Below are 17,633 nucleotides of genomic sequence, written 5' to 3'. Positions count from 1 at the left end.
CTCCTAGATTTTTATCTCCCAAAACCCCAAACACTAATTTGAAAAGATACACGCACCCCAATGTTCAGAGCATTATTAACAATTGCTAAGATATAGAAACAACTTCTGTCCATCAACAGATGAATGGATAAGACGTTATATACATGTATTATACATACACACAAAATGGAATACTACTCAGTCATAAAAGGTTTTCTTGCCTTTTGCTGCAACATGGTTGGTCTTATCAGGTGTTATGCTAAATGAAATAAGTCAGAGAAAGATAAATACTATACAATATCACTTATATGTGTAATCTAAAAAATACAGCAAACTAGTGAATGTAACAAAAAGAAAACTCAGATACAGAGAACTAGTGGTTATCGGTGTGGAGGAGGGAGCGGGCAACACGGGTGGGGGAATGGATGTTACAAACTATTGGGTAAGGAATATAACCAATGTTTTGTAGTAACTCTAAATAGATTAGAACTTTTTAAAATAATATATTTAAAAGTGTACAGGGAAGTCCATGTACTCTTCACCCATTCCCCGATCACTAATATCTTGTATAACTACAGTTTAAAATCAAAACCAAGATGACATTGGTGCCAGTCACAGAGCTTACTCAGATTTTGTGAGTTTTAGATGTACTGTGTTTGTGTGTATGTATGTGTAGTTTTATGTAATTTTGTCACATGTAGATTTGAGGAACTACCACTGTAATCAAGATTCAGAACTGTTTCCTCACCAACAGGGTCTCCTGTGTTACTCCTTTATAGCCACTAGTCCTTCCCTCACCCATTCCTAACTTTTGGCAAACATTAATGAGTTCTCCACTCTGTAATTTTGTTATTTCAAGATTACTATATAAGTGGATTCATCTAGTATTTAACCTTTCAAGATCAAATCCCCCCCACCCCCAACTCAGCCCAGTTCTCTTGAGATCCATACAAGTTGTGAATATCAATAGCTTGTTTTCTTTCATTGCTGAATAGCATTTCATGGTATAACATGTCACATTTTGCTTAACCATTCACCACTGAAGTACATTTGGGTTGTTTCTAGTTTTTGGCTATTACAATTTAAGCTGCTATGAATTCTAAATATAAATTTTTGAGTGAAGATCACTTTTCATTCTCTTAGAATAAGTACCTGCATGCTAAGTCACTTCAGTCGTGTCCTACTCATTGCGACCCGATGGACTATAGCCCACTAGGCTCCCCTGTCCATGGAATTCTCCAGGCAAGAATACTGGAGTGGGTTGCCATTTCCTTCTCCAAGAATAAGTACCTAGGAGTGAAATTGTTAGGCAATATTGTAATTGTGTTTTTCTTTATAAGAAAATGCCAATCTGATTTCTAAATGGTTGCACCATTTTGCATTTCCACCAGTAGAGTATGAATTTCAGTCGATCTGTGTTTTGTCAGTATTCATAATTTTAGCTATTCTAATGGGTATTTAGTGGCATTCCATTGTTGTTTAAATTTGAATTTCTTGAGTGGCTAATGACGTTGTATCTTTTTATGTGCTTATTTGCCATCTATCTTCTTTGGCAGTCATTTCAAGTAGTTTGCCCATTTAAAAAAATATTTTATTTTGAAATAATTTTGCATTTAGAAGAAAGCAGCCAATACATAAATTTCTTATTCTCCTTTCCCAATGTCACCTTGGTGCATTACTACTAATGAACTCTAGTTGTCATATTTCACCAGTTTTAAAAAATATTTTTCCTGCAGTTTTTGAGGTGATTCATCTGAAGCAATTTTAAAATGTACAATTCAGTGGTAGTTAGTACACTCACAATATTGTGCAACAGCCACAACCATATAGCTCCAGAACATTTTCATCACCACTAAAAACGGCACTAACACATTAAGCAGTCACTGCCCATTCTACTCTTCCCTAGCCACTGGTGACCATCAGTCTACTTTCTGTTTCTAGGGATTTAGTTATTCTGGATATAAACCAATTTCAAGTGTACAGTTCAGTGGTATTACACACATTTGTACTGTGTAGCAGTCATTTCCAGAATTCTTTTCAGCTGGTAAAAATGAAACACATTACTCATTAAATAACAACTCCTCATTTCCTCCTCCCCTGGCTCCTGGCATCCACCATTCTACTTTCTTTCCCTACATATGTAAACATTCTGGGTACCTCATATAATTGTAATCATACAATTTTTGTCTTCTTGTGACTGGCTTATTTTACTTAGCATAATATTCTCAACGTTCACTCATGTTGTAGTGTGTATGTGTGCTCAGTTGCTCAGTCGTGTCTAATTCTTTGTGAACCCGTGTCTAATTCTTTGTGAACCCATGGACTACAGCCTGCCAGGCTCCTCTGTCCATGAAATTCTCCAGGGGGTCCTCCCAACCGAGGAATTGAACCCGAGTCTTTTGCATTTCATGCACTGGCAGGCAGATACTTTACCACTGAGCCACCTGGGAAGCCCCATGTTGTAGCATATGTTAAAATTTCCTTCTAAGGCTGAGCAAATTCCATTGTTCTGTACACACGTTTTGTTTATCCATCCATCCACTGATGGGACTGTGGATTGCGTTGCTTCCACATTCTAGCTATTGTCATTGTCACTTAAGTCATTAATCCATTTTTTTGTATGTAGTATGAGGTAGCGGTCCATCTCCATGATCATGCACGTGGACTTCCAGTTGTCTCAGTACCATTTGTTGAAGAGACTATTCCCTGCCCCTCCTGCCCACCCCATTGAATTGTCCTGGTAACTTGTTGAAAATCAATTGGTCATAGATGTATAGTTTTATTTCTAGATTCAGTTCTATCATTGACCTATGTGTATATCTTCATGCCAATACCCCTGGTAGCTCAGCTGGTAAAAGAATGCACCTGCAACACAGGAGACCCTGGTTTGATTCCTGGGTCGGGAAGATCTGCTGGAGAAGGGATGGGCTACCCCTCCGGTGTTCTTGGGCTTTCCTGGTGGCTCACCTGGTAAAGAATCTCCCTGCAATGTGGGAAACCTGGGTTCGATCCCTTGGTTGGGAAGACCCCTGGAGAAGGGATGGCTACCCACTCCAGTATTCTAGCCTGGAGAATTTATTTATTTATTTATTTTTTTAGCCTGGAGAATTTAATGGACTGTATAGGCCATGGGGTCGCAAAGAATCAGACAGGACCAAGTGACTTTCACTTTCACTTTGACATGTGTAGCGATGCAGAAAGTTTTGAAACTGGGAAGTGTGAGTATTTGAACTGTCAACCATGTGTATTGTTTTGTCTATTTTTGCTTTGGCACTTCCATATGAATTTTAGGAAAAGCTTTTCCATTATTTAAAATGCCATTTTAAATGCCATTTTAAAATGACATACCATTATTTAATATTGGTATTTTAGCTGTGACTGCATTAAATCTGTTAGAATGTTTGGGGTATTACTTAAATAATATTAAACATTCCAATTCATGAACAAGGGATGTATTTTCACTTTTATAGGTCTTTTAAAGTTTCTTTTAGCAATATTTTGTAGTTATTAGTGTAAAGTGTTACATCTCCTTGGTTAAGTTTATCTTTAGATATTTTACTCTTAGGAGACTTACAAATGGGATTCTTTTTTTTTTTTTTTTAATTTCGTTTTCAAAATTTTCATTACTGGTATATAGAAATACAGCTGATTTCTTTGTGCTCATTTTATACCTTGCAACTCTACTGCTGCTGCTGCTAAGTCACATCAGTCGTGTCCGACTCTGTGCGACCCCATAGACAACAGCCCATCAGGCTCCCGTCCCTGGGATTCTCCAGGCAATAATACTGGAGTGGGTTGCCACTTTCTTCTCCACTGCATGAAAGTGAAAAGTGAAAGTAAAGTCGCTCAGTCGAGTACGACTCCTCGCAACCCCATGGACTGTAGCCCACCAGGCTCCTCTGTGTATGGGATTTCCCAGGCAAGAGTACTGGAGTGGGTTGCCATTGCCCTCTCCTTGCAACTCTACCAAATTCATTTATTAGTTCTCGTTATTCTTTTGTGGATTTTGGAGGATTTTCTGTATACAGGAATCATGCCATCTGCCAACAGGGCTAGTTTTACTTCTTTATCAATTTGGATGTGCTTCCCCGCCCCTCCCGCTTAAATCACTGGCTAGACCTTCCAATACAAAATAGAGGTAGTAACAAAGCCCCTTTGTCTTGTTCTGGATCTTTTCTTTTCTGGCTGCAGTGGGGATTTGTTGCTGCATGGGCTTTCTGTAGTTGTGAGGATACTCTTCGTTGTGATGTGGGGGCTTCTCATTGTGGAAGCTTCTCTTGCTGTGAAGCACAGGCTCTCGGGTGTGATCTCAGTCATTGTAGCACGCAGGATTCACAAGCTGTGGTGCACGTGGGGCCTTCCCACATCAGGGATTGAACCTGTGTCCCCTGTGTTGGCAGGTGGATTCTTAACCATTGGACCACCAGGGACGTCCCTATTCTAGATTTTAAGGAGGAAAGTTTTCAGTCTTTCATCCTTGAGTAGGATGGCTGTGGGCTTCTCATGAATGCCTTTTATCAGTTTCAGAAAGGTCCCTCAATTTCTAGTTTCCTGAGTTTTTTTTTTTTTAATCATGAAAGGGTATTCAATTTTGTCAAGTCCTTTTTCTGCACCAGTTGAGATTATCATGTGTGGGATTTTTCCTTCATTCTGTTAGTGTGATTTTTACATTTTTAATTTTCTTCTGTTGAACCACTTATGTATTTGAGAAAAATTCCACTTGGTTATGGTATATAATCCTTTTAATATGCTGCTGGATTTTGTTTGCCAATATCTTGAGATTCTTTGCATGTATATTCATATGGGGTGTTGGTCTCTAATTTTATTTTCTCACAGTGTTCTTTGTCTAGCTTTGAAATAAGGGTAATGTTGTGTCATAGAATGTGTTAGGAAATGTTCCTTGTATTTTTTGGAAGAGTTTGATGAAGACTGGTGTTAATTTCTCTTTAAATATTTGGTAGCATTCACCAGGGAAGCTGTCTCATCCTGGACTTCTCTTGAAATTTTTGAGCACTGATTCAGTATCTTTACTCAGATTTTCTCTTTCTTCTTGAGTTGGTTTTGGTAACTCATGTATTTGTAGGAATTTGTCTATTGTATCTAGATTAGTTAATGCTGGCATAAAATTGTTCACAGTATTCTCTTATAATCCTCTTCAGTAAGGCTGATTGTAATGCACCCACTTTTATTCCTGATTTTAATTGCTTGTGTATTATTTTTCCCTTAGTCTAGGTAAGGGTTTGTCAATTTGTTGATCTTTCCGAAGAATCAACTTACGGGTTAATTATTATTTTTCATTATCTATTTTCTCTCTAATCTTTGTTTTCCTTCCTTTTCATTTGACATTTGTTACAGTATATGCTACAAAAAATAATAGGTAATTATAAGATTATAAGCTTTTCAATGATACATACTTGATTTAAGTTCAGTTTTGCTATTAGTTATATGACCTTCAGTTCAGTTCAGGTGCTCAGTCGTGTCCAACTCTTTGCGACCCCATGAATCGCAGCACACCAGGCCTCCCTGTCCATCACCAACTCCCGGAGTTCACTCAGACTCACGTCCATCGAGTCAGTGATGCCATCCAGCCCTCTCATCCTCTGTCGTCCCCTTCTCCTCCTGCCCCCAATCCCTCCCAGCATCAGAGTCTTTTCCAATGAGTCAATTCTTTGCATAAGGTGGCCAAAGTACTGGAGTTTCAGCTTTAGCATCAGTCCTTCCAAAGAAATCCCAGGGCTGATCTCCTTCAGAATGGACTGGTTGGATCTCCTTGCAGTCCAAGGGACTCTCAAGTCTTCTCCAACACCACAGTTCAAAAGCATCAATTCTTCGGCGCTCAGCCTTCTTCACAGTCCAACTCTCACATCCATACATGACCACAGGAAAAACCATAGCCTTGACTAGATGGACCTTTGTTGGCAAAGTGATGTCTCTGCTTTTGAATATGCTATCTAGGTTGGTCATAACTTTCTTCCAAGGAGTAAGCGTCTTTTAATTTCATGGCTGCAGTCACCATCTGCAGTGATTTTGGAGCCCAAGACAATAAAGTCTGACACTGTTTCCACTGTTTCCCCATCTATTTCCCATGAAGTGATGGAGCCAGATGCCATGATCTTAGTTTTCTGAATGCTGAGCTTTAAGCCAACTTTTTCACTCTCCTCTTTCACTTTCATCAACAGGCTTTTTAGTTCCTCTTCACTTTCTGCCATGAGGGTGGTGTCATCTGAATATCTGAGGTTATTTATATTTCTCCCAGCAATCTTGATTCCAGCTTGTGCTTCTTGCAGCCCAGCGTTTCTCATGATGTACTCTGCTTTTAAGTTAAATAAGCAGGGTGACAATATACAGCCTTGATGTACTCCTTTTCCTATTTGGAACCAGTCTGTTGTTCCATGTCCAGTTCTAACTGTTGCTTCCTGACCTGCATATAGGTTTCTCAAGAGGCAGGTCAGGTGGTCTGGTATTACCATCACTTTCAGAATTTTCCACAGTTTATTGTGATCCACACAGTCAAAGGCTTTGGCATAGTCAATAAAGCAGAAATAGATGTTTTTCTGGAACTCTCTTGCTTTTTCGATGATCCAGCGTATGGTGGCAATTTGATCTCTGGTTCCTCTGCCTTTTCTAAAACCAGCTTGAACATCTGGAAGTTCATGGTTCATGTATTGCTGAAGCCTGAATTGGAGAATTTTGAGCATTACTTTACTAGCGTGTGAGATGAGTGCAATTGTGTGGTAGTTTGAGCATTCTTTGGCATTGCCTTTTTTTGGGATTGGAATGAAAACTGACCTTTTCCAGTCCTATGGCCACTGCTGAGTTTTCCAAATTTGCTGGCATATTGAGTGCAGCACTTTCACAGCAGCATCTTTCAGGATTTGAAATAGCTCAACTGAAATTCCATCACCTCCACTAGCTTTGTTCGTAGTGATGCTTTCTAAGGCCCACTTGACTTCTCATTCCAGGATGTCTGGCTCTAGGTGAGTGATCACACCATCATGATTATCTGGGTCGTGAAGATCTTTTTTGTACAGTTCTTCTGTGTATTCTTGCCACCTCTTCTTAATATCTTCTGCTTCTGTTAGGTCCATACCATTTCTGTCCTTTATCGAGCCCATCTTTGACCTTAGACAAATTTTAATTTTTCATACCCTTAATTTATTTGTAAAGTGGGTAGAATATCACTAATCTATTATCTATGTATCATATACCAAATAATATGTACAAATTATATAGCATACTGTCTGACATGTAGTAGGAGGTCAATACATGGAACTAGAAATGTTGAATATCAATTACACTGGCAAAATACTAATTAACTTCATAACAATTTAGTTAGTATTGAACTAATAATACTGAATAATGTTGCATCTGCATTTAAAATGTGCTTTGCAATTAATATCACTGACATAATTATCTAATCAAATTCATCTAAGATGGTATGTAATTAGATTTTAAATGTTACAAATTATTGCTGAAAGGTATTTAATTTAGGTAAAATGAGATGAGGTGTGTGACTATGCTTAATAAACTTTGAGTATTATGTTCTGTGATCTAAGTTCAAATCTTAATTCTACAATTTATTAACAATATAATGTCAGTTTCTGCTCTAGAAAAAAAGGAATACTGATAACTACCTTAAAGAGTTGCTGAAAAAGTGAAACTGTTAGTTGTTCAGTCATGTCCAACACTACAACCCCATGGACTGTAGCCCACTAGTTTCCTCTGTCTGTGGAATTGTCCAGGCAAGAATACTGCAGTGGGTAGCCATTCCCTTCTCCAGGAGATCGTCGCAATCCAGGGATTGAACCCAGGTCTCCAGCAATGCAGCAGATTCTTTATTGTCTGAGCTACCAGAGGACTTTTTAAAGAGTTGCTAAGAAAGTTAAATAAAATCATGTACGTGAAACAGCTTTGAAGACTCTAAAAAACAAAGACTAATTATTGAATTTTTGTTATTTTAGACATGACATTGACATTCATAGGTTTTATGCGATGACTAAGTCAGAAGAAAGGAGATGAAGGTAAAGGTGATTCCTTTAAATTTCACAAAAGAAACTATCCTGGGACAAGTAGATTAAAGTTCTGAGAGAAAAATTGATGAAAACCTATTTAATAAGACCTTATTTATTTCAGAACTGGAATTATGAATAAGCTTGCTGCTGCTACTGCTGCTAAGTCGCTTCAGTCGTGTCCGACTCTGTGCGACCCCGTAGACGGCAGCCCACCAGGCTCCCCCGTCCCTGGGATTCTCCAGGCAAGAACACTGGAGTGGGTTGCCATTTCCTTCTCCAATGCATGAAAGTGAAAAGTGAAAGTGTAGTCGCTCAGTCATGTCTGACTCTTCATGACCCCATGGACTGCAGCCCACCAGGCTCCTCCATCCATGGGATTTTCCAGGCAAGAGTACTGGAGCTTGGAGCACCACAAAAAATAAAATGAATAACACCTTCTATAACTTTCCTTAATGGCAAGAACTCCATTCTTTTATGTATCAGACTTTGTAGTTGCTGTTATTAAATAGCATTAGTTGTAAATGATATTAATATCCAAATAGTTCCAGAGAAAATGATGCTCATTTACATGATTACTGTCACAAAGGGTCCATATGCATGACTCTAGTTAATGTTTAAAAACATTTTCGTGATTAAAAAACCGCAAACATTATATAGTTTGTATGTAATGATTTATGAAACAGTTTTGTAAAATGATTGTTAACAAACAAAATGTTGAATGCTGCCAACAGAACTGTATGGTGATTTTTAAGAAAGCCTTTTTGAAAAGCCATTAAACACTGCCATCTAGGAAACTTGTTATTCATGGACTGGTTGGTTAATGTTCAGCCAAATGAATGTAAGAAAATTTAAAATTGTTGGCTTTTGCCTACCGTACCAAGATCAGCCTTAAGATCTGTTGGCAGACTTAACTTTCTTGATCCTTTAACTGAAACAACAGAAAAAGGAAAAAGGCAGTTAATTATATAAAACTGAAGAGGAGTGTGAGGGAACAGTATGTTTTACAGTATAATTATTGAAATCCTGATGAACATTAATATTAGTGAGCATGTACAGAAGTGGAAATATTGTTCAATGTTAGTTTGTCATTCAGGATTAAATATTTACTACGCAAACTGAAACATGAGAAAAGCAATTGTTATTACAGTAAATAATCAAATGTATCTTTGTAGTTTTTTCACACATAGCATGAGAGGTGATTTCTTATTTTGGAAAGAACCAAAGGTCAATTTCAGATAAATCTAACAGGTAAGTACTGCAACAAATGTACAAACTCATAGCATAAATAGCAATGGTAAGGGTAAAAACTGATTAACTCTATAAACATTTTCTGAAGTAGAAAATTCTATTAGAGATGTATATAATGTAGTCAAGGAAACTTTACCATACCATGAAATGACTTCAACACTGAATACTACAATGTTAAATTCAGTAGTTCAAAAAACTCGAATAAAAAATATTTGAAAATGTTTAATTATATCATTGTAAATCAAGCTGTCGTAAAATGTTTGGATAAATCAAGAAAACTACAATTTATTGAAAATTTGCCTCATCTGTTAATAAATATTTTACATAGGGTATCTGATAAAATATTAAACTAGAATGCATTATAATAGAAATGCATTAGGGGAAATCAAGTTAGAAACCTTTTCTGTCAATACTTTAAGACCCAAATTGATACTATCAATTAATGTATGCCTTCTAATGAGTGATTTTCTTTACAACTAGGAAAATTATTTTAAAATAAAGATGCAGTATGATATAGAAGAAAGAATACTCAATTTAAAATCATAAAACATAAGTCACAAATTTCTGAATTTTTACCACCTAGTTATAAAACTTAAAGTTTAATAAAATTCCCTTCATCAATTTGCAGCTTAACCTTCTTAGTATCAAAAATGTTATTTGATGGATACCTCTAATATTTCAGCAGAAATGAAATATATTTTATAAAAACCTAAATGTAAAAGAAACCTAAGTATACTTTTTGTGTGTCATGAAATATTACTCATCTTTTGATTTTTTTTCCCAACCATTTAAAATTTAAAAACCCATTCTTAATTCTCAAGTCATACCAAAATAGGTGGCAAGCTGGCTTTGGCCTGTGGGCTGTAGCCTGATGACTACAATATGCCTTGCTAAACTGCTTACTAAAGGAAATCTAAGTATTATCATTCTAATAAAAATAATAGCAACAGGCATTTGTCTTTAAAAAATTAAAAATAATTCTACTAAAGAGAAATCAAGTTTGAGCAATTTGGGTTTGAAATCAGCACAATAAAAAGATTGTTATTTATATAAAAATATGGCAAACTAAATAAATAAATGTAATAATTATACCAGAAGAGGTTGCAAATAAAGTATATTTTGTAAATTGACTCAGAATTCAGATAGACTGAGGGAGTAGGAATTTTTACTACTTGAAATCTTTCACTTAATTTTTAAAATAGAAACTAATTCCTTGTAAGGATTTGTTTCAGAATTTATATTTTTAATTCTCTTTTGTTTTTAAATAGGGTATTTCAACATATCTATATAGTCTGAATTACTTCAGAAATGGATTTACAAAGATGCTTTCAGAAGGAGGTCAAAAAAGTTTCTGTTAGTTCCTTTCTATTAGTCTAATATGTAATTGACTCTGGCTCTCAAATCTGCTCCTCTTTTTCGGATACCCTCTCCACTTTACCACATTCCTTCTTGGTTTCCTGTAGACTGCTTCCTACCTAAAAATTGGGGGCCCTCTCACAAACCCCATCCTCAGTTGTATAACTAGGGGAGGAAAAGGGAGCAATTAGATGGTAAGATTAATTGCTGAACTTCTTTAATAAAAATGTTAATTACAGGTGCCAGATACTATTTCACAGAAAAACCTTCTCTTAATTTGTCCAGCTGCAAGTAAACTCCTACTTATCCTTTAAGACAGCTGAAAAAGCATCCTCTATGAAGGCAGCCTGACCTAAGGCTTCATTTGGTGCCATTACCTTAACCTTCATAGCACCTTGTGCACATCTCTTTATAACACTTGCATTTTATTATACTGGATTTATTTTTATTCTCTTACTGTTGATTAACATCCTATAAATTTTGAGTTTTCTAAACATGGGGATTATATTCCCACTATCTAATTAATTGGCATAAAATAGGTGTTAATACATATGTGCTGAATGAATGTTTTTAAAAAACAGTGAACTCAGAAGGTAGGATGATGGGTTATTCTGAAGAGGGCTAAAACAGAAAGAAAGCATGTTCCAAGTGTTAGAAGAACATGTTACACATTAACATTCAAGGAATTTGAGATGGAAGATGAGTAAGGCAAAAGGGAATAAGAGGTAGGTGGTTCTAGAAATATACTGAGTGAAAATACATTATCAGTCTTTGCAATGTGCCCTTGGGAATGCAGATCTATGAATTTCATTTTTATTTTCTAGCAAAAGTGTACATACCACTATCATTTTGTTTCATTAGCCAAAGGGGCGAAAAATGGAAACAAAAACTTCACATACTCATTGGTTAAGCACACTGCACTAAGAGAGCTCTCTTCCCAACCCAGGGATTGAACCTGGTCCACCCACATTGCAGGCAGATTCTTTACTGGCTGAGCCACCAGGGAAGCCCTGGAAGGAGGCAGAGTAAGGTCAGATTTCTCCGACTCCAAATCTATGCCCTTTGCACTAAGCAACACAAATGTTCCTGACATAAGAAGATACCACCTGTGTAGCCTACACATTTATAAAATCTATATCTATAAAATAAATAAAACACAAAATTAAATGTTTAGATTAATATGTTAGGAAAGTTTACCTATCAATTAACTGGCTCATTGGAATACAGTAATGAATTTCATTTGTCTCTATCTTCCCTATGCTAGAAATGAAGATAGGACAAAAATACCTGGTGTATGTGCATATATATGCATATACATACACACATATATACATACACGGGTGTAGTTAACAAAAACACTAAAAAACATTTTGGGGTTACAGTGCCATGATGGAGTCCTGAAAAGCCTACATACCTCTAATTTTGTCAAAATTTAATTTTGTTGGGTCATATGTAGTTCTATTTTTAGTTTGTTAAGGAACCTCCATATACTTTTCTCCATAGTGGCTGTACCACTTTACATTTCCACCAACAGTGTAGGAGGGTTCCCTTTTCTTCACACCCTTTCCAGCTGATGGTGGCCATTCTGATTGGAGGGGGGCAACTTCCCTGGTGGCTCAGATGGTAAAGAATCTGCCTGAAATGTGGGAGACTCAGGTTCTATCCTAGGTCAGAAAGATCCCCTGGAGTAGGAAATGGCAACCCACTCTCGTATTCTTGCCTGGAGAATTCCATGGACAGAGGAGCCTGGCGGGTTACAGTTATGGTGGGGTCACAAAGAGTTGAATATGACTGAGTGACTAACACTACTATGACTCTAATTGGGGTGAGATGATATCTCATTGTAGTTTTGATTTCCATTTCTCTAATAATTAGCAATGTAGAGCATCTTTTCATGTGCCTCTTAGCCATCTCAGTGTCTTCTCTAGAGAAATGTGTATTTAGATCTTATGCCATTTTTTGATTGGGCTGTGTGTGTGTGTGTGTGTGTGTGTATTTTATATTGAGTTGCATGAGCTGTTTGTAGATTTTGGAGATTAACCCCTTGTCAGTGGCTTCATTTGCAAATATTTTCTCCAAATCTGTGGGTTGTCTTTTAGTTTTGTGCATAGTTTCCTCTGCTGTGCCAGAGCTTTTGAGATTAATTAGGTTCCATTTGTTTATTTTTGTTTTTATTTCTGTTACTTCAGTAGATGGATCAAAAGATATTGCTGTGATTGATTTACGTTGAAGAGTGTTCTTCCTATGTTTTCCTCTATGAGTTTTATAGTATCAGGTCTTACATTTAGATCTTTAATCTATTTTGAGTTCATTTTTGTGTATGGGATAAAAAGGTTGTAATTTCATTCTTTTACATGTAGTTGTCCAGTTTTCCCAGTCATTTATTGAAGACACTGTCTGTTCTCCATTGTATAGTCTTGTCTACTTCATCATAGATTAATTGACCACAGGTGCGTGGGTTTATTTCTGGAACTTCTAGTTTGTTCCTGTGATCTGTATTTCTATTTTTGTGCCACTACCCTACTGTTTTGGTGACTGTAGCCTAGTAGTTTTAGTCTGAAGTCAGGAAGCCTGACTCCTCCAGCTCTGTTTCTCTTTCTCAAGATTGCTTTAACTATTCAAGTTCTATTATGTCTCCATACAAACTTAACATTTTTGTTCTAATTCTGTGAAAAATGTCATTGGTGATTTGATAGAGATTGCACTGAACTATAGATTGCTTTGGGGAGCACGGTCATCTTGACAATATTTATTTTTCCAGTCCAAGAACGTGTAGTATCTTTCCATCTTTGTCATTTTCAATTTCTTTCATTGGTGTCATATAGTTTTCAGAGTACAGGTCTTTTGCCTCCATATGTAGGTTTATTCCTAGATATTTTATTCTTTTTGATGAGATAGTAAATGGGATTTGTTCCTTAATTTCTCTTTCTCATCTTTCCTTGTTAGTGTATGAAAATGCTACATATTTGTGTGCATTAATTTTGTACCCTGCAACTTCACTGAATTCATTGAGATCTAGCAATTGTCTGGCAGCATCTAGGATTTTCTATGCATAAGATCATGTCATCTGCAAACAGTGACAGTTTTATTTCTATTTTGGTTTGGATTTCTTTTCTTTTTCTGCTCTGACAGTCATGGCTAGAATTTCCAAAACTATGGTGAATAATAGTGACAAGAGTGAGTGCCCTTGTCTTGTTCCTGATCTTAAAGGAAATGCTTTGTTTTTCACCATTGAGAATGATGTCTGCTGTGGGTTTGTAGTATATGGCCTTTATTATGTTGGCACAGATTCCCTCTAAGCCCACTTTCTGAATTTTTTAAAAATCATAAATGGGTGCTGAATTTTGTCAAAGGCTTTTTCTGCATCTATTGAGATGGTCATATAGTTTTGTTAATGTGGTATATCACACTGATTGATTTGCAGATATTGAAAAATCCTTGTGTCTCTGGGATAAATCCCACTTGATCATGGTATATGATCCTTTTAATAGGTTTTTGGATTTGGTTTGTATTTGGTGGAGGATTTCTGGGCTTTGGTTGGGAGTTTTTAATCATAGCTTCAATATCAGTGCTTGTAATAGTCTATTCATATTTTCAGTTTCTTCCTGGTTCAGCCCTGGAAGTTTGCATCTTTCTAAGCATTTGTCCATTTCTTCTACATTGTCCATTTTATTGGCATATAATTGTTTGTAGTAGTCTCTTACGATCCTTTGTATTTCTGTGGTATCTTTTGTAACTTCCCCCTTTTCATTGTTAATTTTATTGATTTGTGATTTCTCCCTTTTTTTGTGATGAGTCTGGCTAAAGGTTTATCAGTTTATAAAAAATCTTTTTAAAGAACCAGCTTTTAGTTCTATAGATCTTTTCTGTCATTTTCTTCAACTCTTACTTCATTGATTTCTGCTCTGATCTTTATGATTTCTTTTCTTCTACTCACTCTGGGTTTTGTTTGTTCTTTTTTCTCTAGTTGCTTTAGGTGTAAGTTTGTTTGAGATTTTTTTGAATTTCCTGAGGTAAGATCGTATTGCTATAAACTTTCCTCTTAAAACTGCTTTACGGCATCCCATAACTTTCAGATCATTATGCTTTCATTTTTATTTGTTTCTAAGTATTTGTTATTTCCTGTTGGATTTCTTCAGTGATTCATTGTTGTTTAGTAGCATACTGTTAGGCCTCCATATGTTTGTGCTCTTTTTACTTTTTTTTTTCATTGTAGTTGATTTACAATCTCATAGTGTTATGGTCAGCAAATATGCTTGATATAATTTCCATTTTCCTAAATGTACTGAGGCCACTTTGTGGCCAGCATGTGATCCATCCTGCAAAATGTTCCATGTGCGGTTAGGAAGAACGTGTATTCTGCTCCTTTTGGATTTATATTTATATACTTTTGAATAGTCTGTAAATATCAACTAAATGTGTCATTTAAGGCCCTGTGTTTCCTTACTGAGTTTCTTGTGAATGATCAGTTCAGTGACAGTGGGGTGTTAATGTCCCCCAATATTACTGTGTTACTGTTGTTTTCTCTTTTTAAGGCTGTTAGTATATTTGCCTTATATATTGAGATGCTGCTATGTTAGGTGCATATATATTTAGAATTGTTATCTTCTGCTTGGATTGATTCCTTTATCAATGATTGATTCCTTTATCAATTCCTTTACCAATTCCTCTAGATAATGTTCTTCTTTGTCTCTTGTAACAGTCTTTAATGTTTGTCTGATATGAGTATTGCTATTCCAACTTTCTTTTAATTTCCATTTGCATGAAATTCCTTTTTCTATCACCTCACTTTCAGTCTGTATGTGTCTCTAGATCTGAAGTTGGTCTCTTGTATATATATGCATCTATATGGGTCTTATTTTTGTATCCATTCAGCTACTCAGTCTTTTGGTTGGGGCACTTAATCCATTTATGGTTAAGGTAATTATCAATATGCATATTCTTATTGCCATTCTGTTTTGGATCTGTTTTTGAAGGTCTTTTTTCTTACCTTCCTCTTTTGCTCTCTCCTGTGATTTGATGACTAGCTTTACCGTTGTGTTTGGATTACTTTTTCTTTTCTCTGTGTGTGTATCTTTGTAGATTTTCCATGTGCAGTTACCATGAAGTTTTGATACAACAGTCTGTATATAAAAAAGATTGTTCTAAGTCATTGATCTTTTAATTTCCAGTGTATTTCCAATAGCCTGTATTTGTACTCTCCTCTTATCACAGTTGCTGGTTTTGAGATTGTATTTGTGTGTGGAGTACTTCCCACCTTTACCATGTATTAGCCTTTATCAGAGAGCTTTTCCATTCATAATTTTCTTGTTTCTAGTTATGACATTCTCTTTTCACATAGAGAAGTTCCTTTGGCATTTGTTGCAAAGCCTGTCTGACAGTACTGAATTCTTAGCTTTTGCTTCTCTGTAAGGCTATTGATTTCTCCATCAAATCTGAATGAGATCCTTGCTGGGTAGAGTATTCTTGGCTGTAGGTTCTTCCCTTTCATCACTTTGAAAATATTATACCACTCCCTGCTGCTGCTGCTGCTGCTAAGTCGCTTCAGTCATGTCCAACTCTGTGCGACCCCAGAGACGACAGCCCACCAGGCTCCCCTGTCCCTGGGATTCTCCAGGCAAGAACACTGGAGTGGGCTGCCATTTCCTTCTCCTACCACTCCCTTCTGGCCTGCAGATAACCTTATGGGAGTTCCTGGTACGTTATTTGTTGATCTTCTCTGGTTACTTTTAGTATTTTTTCTTTGTCTTTAATTTCTGTCAGTTTGATTACTACATGTCTTGGTGTGTGTCTTCTTGGGTTTATTCTGCCTGGACTCCATGATTCCAGGGCTTTGGTGAATGTTTCCTTTCCTATGTTAGGGAAGTTTTCAGCTATTATCTCTTCAAATATTTTCTCAGGTCTTTTTTTCTCTCTTTTCCTTCTGGGATCCCTATAATGTGATGTTGGTGCTTTTCATGTTGTCCCAGAGGTCTCTTACACCGTTCTTTCAATCTTTTTTCTTTATTCTGTTCCACAGCCATGATATCCACCATTCTGTCTTGCAGCTCACTTATCTGTTCTTCTGCCTTACTTTTTCTGCTATTGATCCCTTTCAATGTATTTTGTATTTCAGTTATTGTATTTTTCATCTGTTTGTTTGCTCTTTAGGTCTTCTAGCTTTTTGTTAAACATTTCCTGTCTCTTCTTGATCTATGCCTCCATTCTTCTGAGATCTTGGATTTTTACTAACATTACTCTGAATTCTTCTTCAGATAGATTGCTTGTCTTCACTTCATTCAGTTGTTCATCTGGGATTTAATCTTATTCCTGCATCTGGCACATAGTCCTCTGTCTCACACTGTCTAGCTTTCTGTGATTGTGGTTTCCATTCCTCAGGTTGCACCTGTCTACCCCCAGGTGAATGAGGCTGTTTAAGAGGCTTATACTGGCTTCATGGTGGGAGGAACTGGTTCCCAGCTACTGGTGGGTGGAGTTGGGTCTTGTCCCTCTGGTGGACAGGGCTGTGTTTTATGGGCAGCTATGTGCTCAGGAAGATTTTAAGTAGCCTGTGTGCTGATGGGTGGGGTTAATTTCCTGACCTGTTGATTGTTTGGTCTGAGATATCCCAGCACTAGAGTCTATTGGATGAAGTCAAATCTTGGAGAGGAAATGGTGACCTCTAGGAGGGTTCACACTAATTAATAAGTATTCCGCTAGTGTTTTTGTCCCTGTAGTGAGCCATAGCTGCCCCCTGCCTCCACAGGAGAGCCCCCCACCCAATACTAGCAGGAAGGTCTACTTTGGCTCTTATGAGGCCACTGCTTTTTTTCTCCTGGGTCCTGGTATGCATGAGACCTTATATGTGCCCTCCAAGAGTGGAGTTTGTGTTTCCCCAAGTCCTACAGAATTCCCACGAACAAACTCCAGAGGCCTTCCAAGCCAGATTCTCTGGGGGCTCCTCATTTTGCCACTAGACCCTCAGGTTAGGGAGCCTGAAGTGGGCTCAGACTTTCACTCCTGAGGGAGAAATTCTGTGTTACAATCATTTTCCAGTTT

At 36.9% G+C, this 17,633-nt stretch overlaps 2 protein-coding genes across 10 annotated transcripts in view; one reads left to right on the top strand and one right to left on the bottom strand.

Moving 5' to 3' along the window:
• Positions 1-17,633, bottom strand: part of STXBP5L (syntaxin binding protein 5L) — a 330,969-nt gene that overhangs the window by 55,034 nt on the left and 258,302 nt on the right. The window lies entirely within an intron of this gene.
• The window catches only part of POLQ (DNA polymerase theta), a 251,403-nt gene that overhangs the window by 169,082 nt on the left and 64,688 nt on the right, over positions 1-17,633 (top strand). Inside the window, exon 30 of one of the 2 annotated variants that reach the window (XM_061401269.1) lies at positions 8,113-9,460. The exons of the other annotated variant lie outside the window; for it this stretch is intronic. Within the exon in view, the coding sequence (XP_061257253.1) occupies positions 8,113-8,130 (18 nt within the window). The 3' untranslated portion in view covers positions 8,131-9,460. Of the gene's footprint in view, positions 1-8,112; positions 9,461-17,633 lie in introns of those variants that run through there. 2 annotated transcript variants of the gene reach the window in all.

This window comes from Bos javanicus, chromosome 1 (assembly GCF_032452875.1).
Source record: "Bos javanicus breed banteng chromosome 1, ARS-OSU_banteng_1.0, whole genome shotgun sequence".
Lineage (NCBI taxonomy): Eukaryota > Metazoa > Chordata > Mammalia > Artiodactyla > Bovidae > Bos > Bos javanicus.
Note: the sequence above shows the minus strand (reverse complement) of the source record. Positions and strands in the feature narration are given on the sequence as shown.